At 34.9% G+C, this 2801-nt stretch overlaps 1 protein-coding gene across 1 annotated transcript; it reads right to left on the bottom strand.

Moving 5' to 3' along the window:
• Positions 1-1465: 1465 nt before the first annotated feature.
• On the bottom strand, positions 1466-2215 carry LOC110896224 (protein ALP1-like). Its single transcript, XM_022143688.1, has one exon. It carries the CDS (start codon positions 2213-2215, stop codon positions 1466-1468), a length of 750 nt encoding a protein of 249 aa, XP_021999380.1.
• Positions 2216-2801: the final 586 nt, after the last annotated feature.

The following is a 2801-nucleotide window of genomic DNA, read 5'->3' as shown; positions in this document are numbered from 1 at the left end:
GGGTATATGTGATAGGGGAAGGTTTATTTGAGAAGAAATTTAATGTGAGAAGAAAAAGAAGAAAGAGCATATTAGTAAAATACTATTTCATTTATAACTCTTTAATTAATTAGTTAACTAATCATTAATCATCCTACATATAATCTACAAAACCTACACATATCAAAATTTTACTACATGTACCCTACACATTATAGAATTTTATCATACACAGTCAAAATTTATCCTACACACCTCGAAACATACCCTACACAACTCGTAATTTATCCTACACAACTAGTAATTTATTCTACACTTTAAATTAAGTTGTTTTTTTAATTTGTTAAAAGTATATATTTTGAAAAGGAGTTACAAATTTAATTTAGTTAGTTATTAAAGGGGAAGAATACAAATTAATGATTTTTGTAAGTTTATCAATATACCCTTATATTAAAAATAAATGCAAACATTAAATAAAGTAAAATGAAGCATTATTATTGGTTGAAACTTCTTCTTTTTTCTTCTTACAAAAAAATTCTTCTCATTTGAACCCTTAGGGGAAGGTTCATTTGAGAAGAAAATTTAATTGAGAAGAAAAAGAACAAAAGGCAATTTTGTAAAACATTAAATAGTTTTTTCACTTATCTCATTTATTATCATTTTTGACTAATTAATTAGTCATAAAGACTATTATCCTCCACACTTACTTTCTTTGCCTACACACATCAAAAGTTATCCTACATATTTCAAAATTCATCCTACATGTTGAAATTTATCCTACACAACTCGTAATTTATCCTACACGATTCGTAATTTATCTTACACTTTAAATTATTTTATTTTATTTTTTTGAAAAAATATATATTTTGAAGATAAGTTACAAAAAATTTAATGTAGTTAGCTATTAAAGAGGAAGACTACAAATTAATGAACTATGTAGATTTACCAATGTACCCTTATAGTAACATTAAATACTTATATTAAATGAAGTAAAATAAAGCATTTTTATTGGTTGAAATTTCTTCTTTTTTCTTCTTACAAAAAATTTCTTCTCATTTGAACTCTCCACTATATATTAACAGTTTTACATGGGTATATATATGATGTTTAGAAATTTTGTAGGAGTATATATGTAATAGGCCTTAAACTAGTTTTTATTATTAGGGTGAAGGGAGTGGTTAAACAGGTGAAAGTGGCAAACTTTAAAATGGACCAATCAGAGAGTGCCACGTCAGAGAGGGTAAAAAGTTTAAACTTTGCTGAAAAGTGTTGGCAATGGTTTAGACACTTGAAAGTGGCAAACTTTTTTTTGTTTTTAAATTATATGTTAAATAAAAACAAATAAAACATTAAATTAATAAAAAAAACAATTACATTAAAATGAAACTTAAAAAAAACATAAAATTCATAAAAATTACACGACACTAAAACAACGCAACCACTAAAAAAATTAAAAATTACACTACACTAAAACAATTAAAATAAACTACTCTTCGTCAGAATCAACCAACAGGTGGGGCAAATCTTGACTTGCGAGATGAACCGTGAGATCGTGTTTAAGTCTCCAATGCGTATCTTCATCCATTAGCTCGCCCAACACCCTATCATCAAACGTGGGCTCGACCGGAGGATCCCGAATGTGTACCGGTGCAATCGCGTTTCCGTCGTCTTTTAAAATCATGTTGTGTAAAATAATACACGTGTACACAACATTCCTAATTTTTTTAACCGTCCTTGCTCGCATCGGCCGATTCAAGACACCCCATTTTGACTTCAAAACCCCAAAAGCCCTTTCGACGTCTTTTCTTGCCGCCTCGTGTTGCCTTTTGAACATCTTTTCGTCTACTTCTTGAGGGTATGGGATCGATTTCACAAGCACGGACCATTTTGGGTAGATTCCATCCATGAGCAAATAACCACGTTTGTAATAATGGTTGTTGACGTAAAATGGACATATTGGCGCGGTTCCATTTCGTTCCGTTAAGAATAACGGCGATTGTCCTAGCACATTGATATCGTTCTGCGAACCCGGTGGACCGCAAAAAGCATGCCAAATCCATAAATCTTGAGACGCCACTGCTTCGAGCATAACATTCAGGTATCGGTGGTCTCCTCTCATATACTGCCCTCGAAGCTCGGTGGGACACATTCGCCAGACGAAATGGGTGCAATCAAGGCTACCGAACATACCTGGAAGGTGATGTTGTTCTTCATGTGCGTCGTATAACAGTGCCATGTCGTGGCTTGTCGGCCTACGTAAGAACTCCGAACCATATATTCTGCAAACTGTTTCGCCAAAATATTCTAGGCACTCGCGGGAAGTTCTTGCGGCCATATGCAAGTACTCGTCTCCTTCGTCTGGAGGGTTACCGGTTGCGAGCTGTTTAATAGTTGATGTAACCTTTTGCAGCGGCGTAAAACCCCCCGACCTCGCGCATCGTAGGACTCTTGAAAGTATTCGTCATTCGCTTCCACGGCGGTCACAATATTTAAAAACAACCGTTTCGACATACGGAACCTTTGCCGAAAAATTGCGTCGTTGTATTTCGGGTCTTCGACAAAATAATCCGTCATGAGGGTCTCGTGCCCAACCTCCCGCTAACGTTCAATGTATCTCCTTTGGTTTGATGTACCGGTGTCTTGTAGTTCGGCTTCTTCGAGTAGATTTTGGAAAAAAAGAATGCTACCATCGGACGAGTCGTCGCTACTATCGGGTGGAAACCACAACGGGAAATCATCCGCCATTTTGCGTGGCAATACTTGGGTTAGTGTTTTGTATTTTTTGGTTTGATTTGGGGGTGATTTTGTACTATAAATAGGAT

Source organism: Helianthus annuus, chromosome 12 (assembly GCF_002127325.2).
Source record: "Helianthus annuus cultivar XRQ/B chromosome 12, HanXRQr2.0-SUNRISE, whole genome shotgun sequence".
Taxonomy (NCBI): domain Eukaryota; kingdom Viridiplantae; phylum Streptophyta; class Magnoliopsida; order Asterales; family Asteraceae; genus Helianthus; species Helianthus annuus.
Note: the sequence above shows the minus strand (reverse complement) of the source record. Positions and strands in the feature narration are given on the sequence as shown.

Bases quoted from the DNA above. Each gene is read 5' to 3' on its own strand.
- LOC110896224 (XM_022143688.1), bottom strand. From the start codon at position 2,215: ATGGCACTGTTATACGACGCACATGAAGAACAACATCACCTTCCAGGT.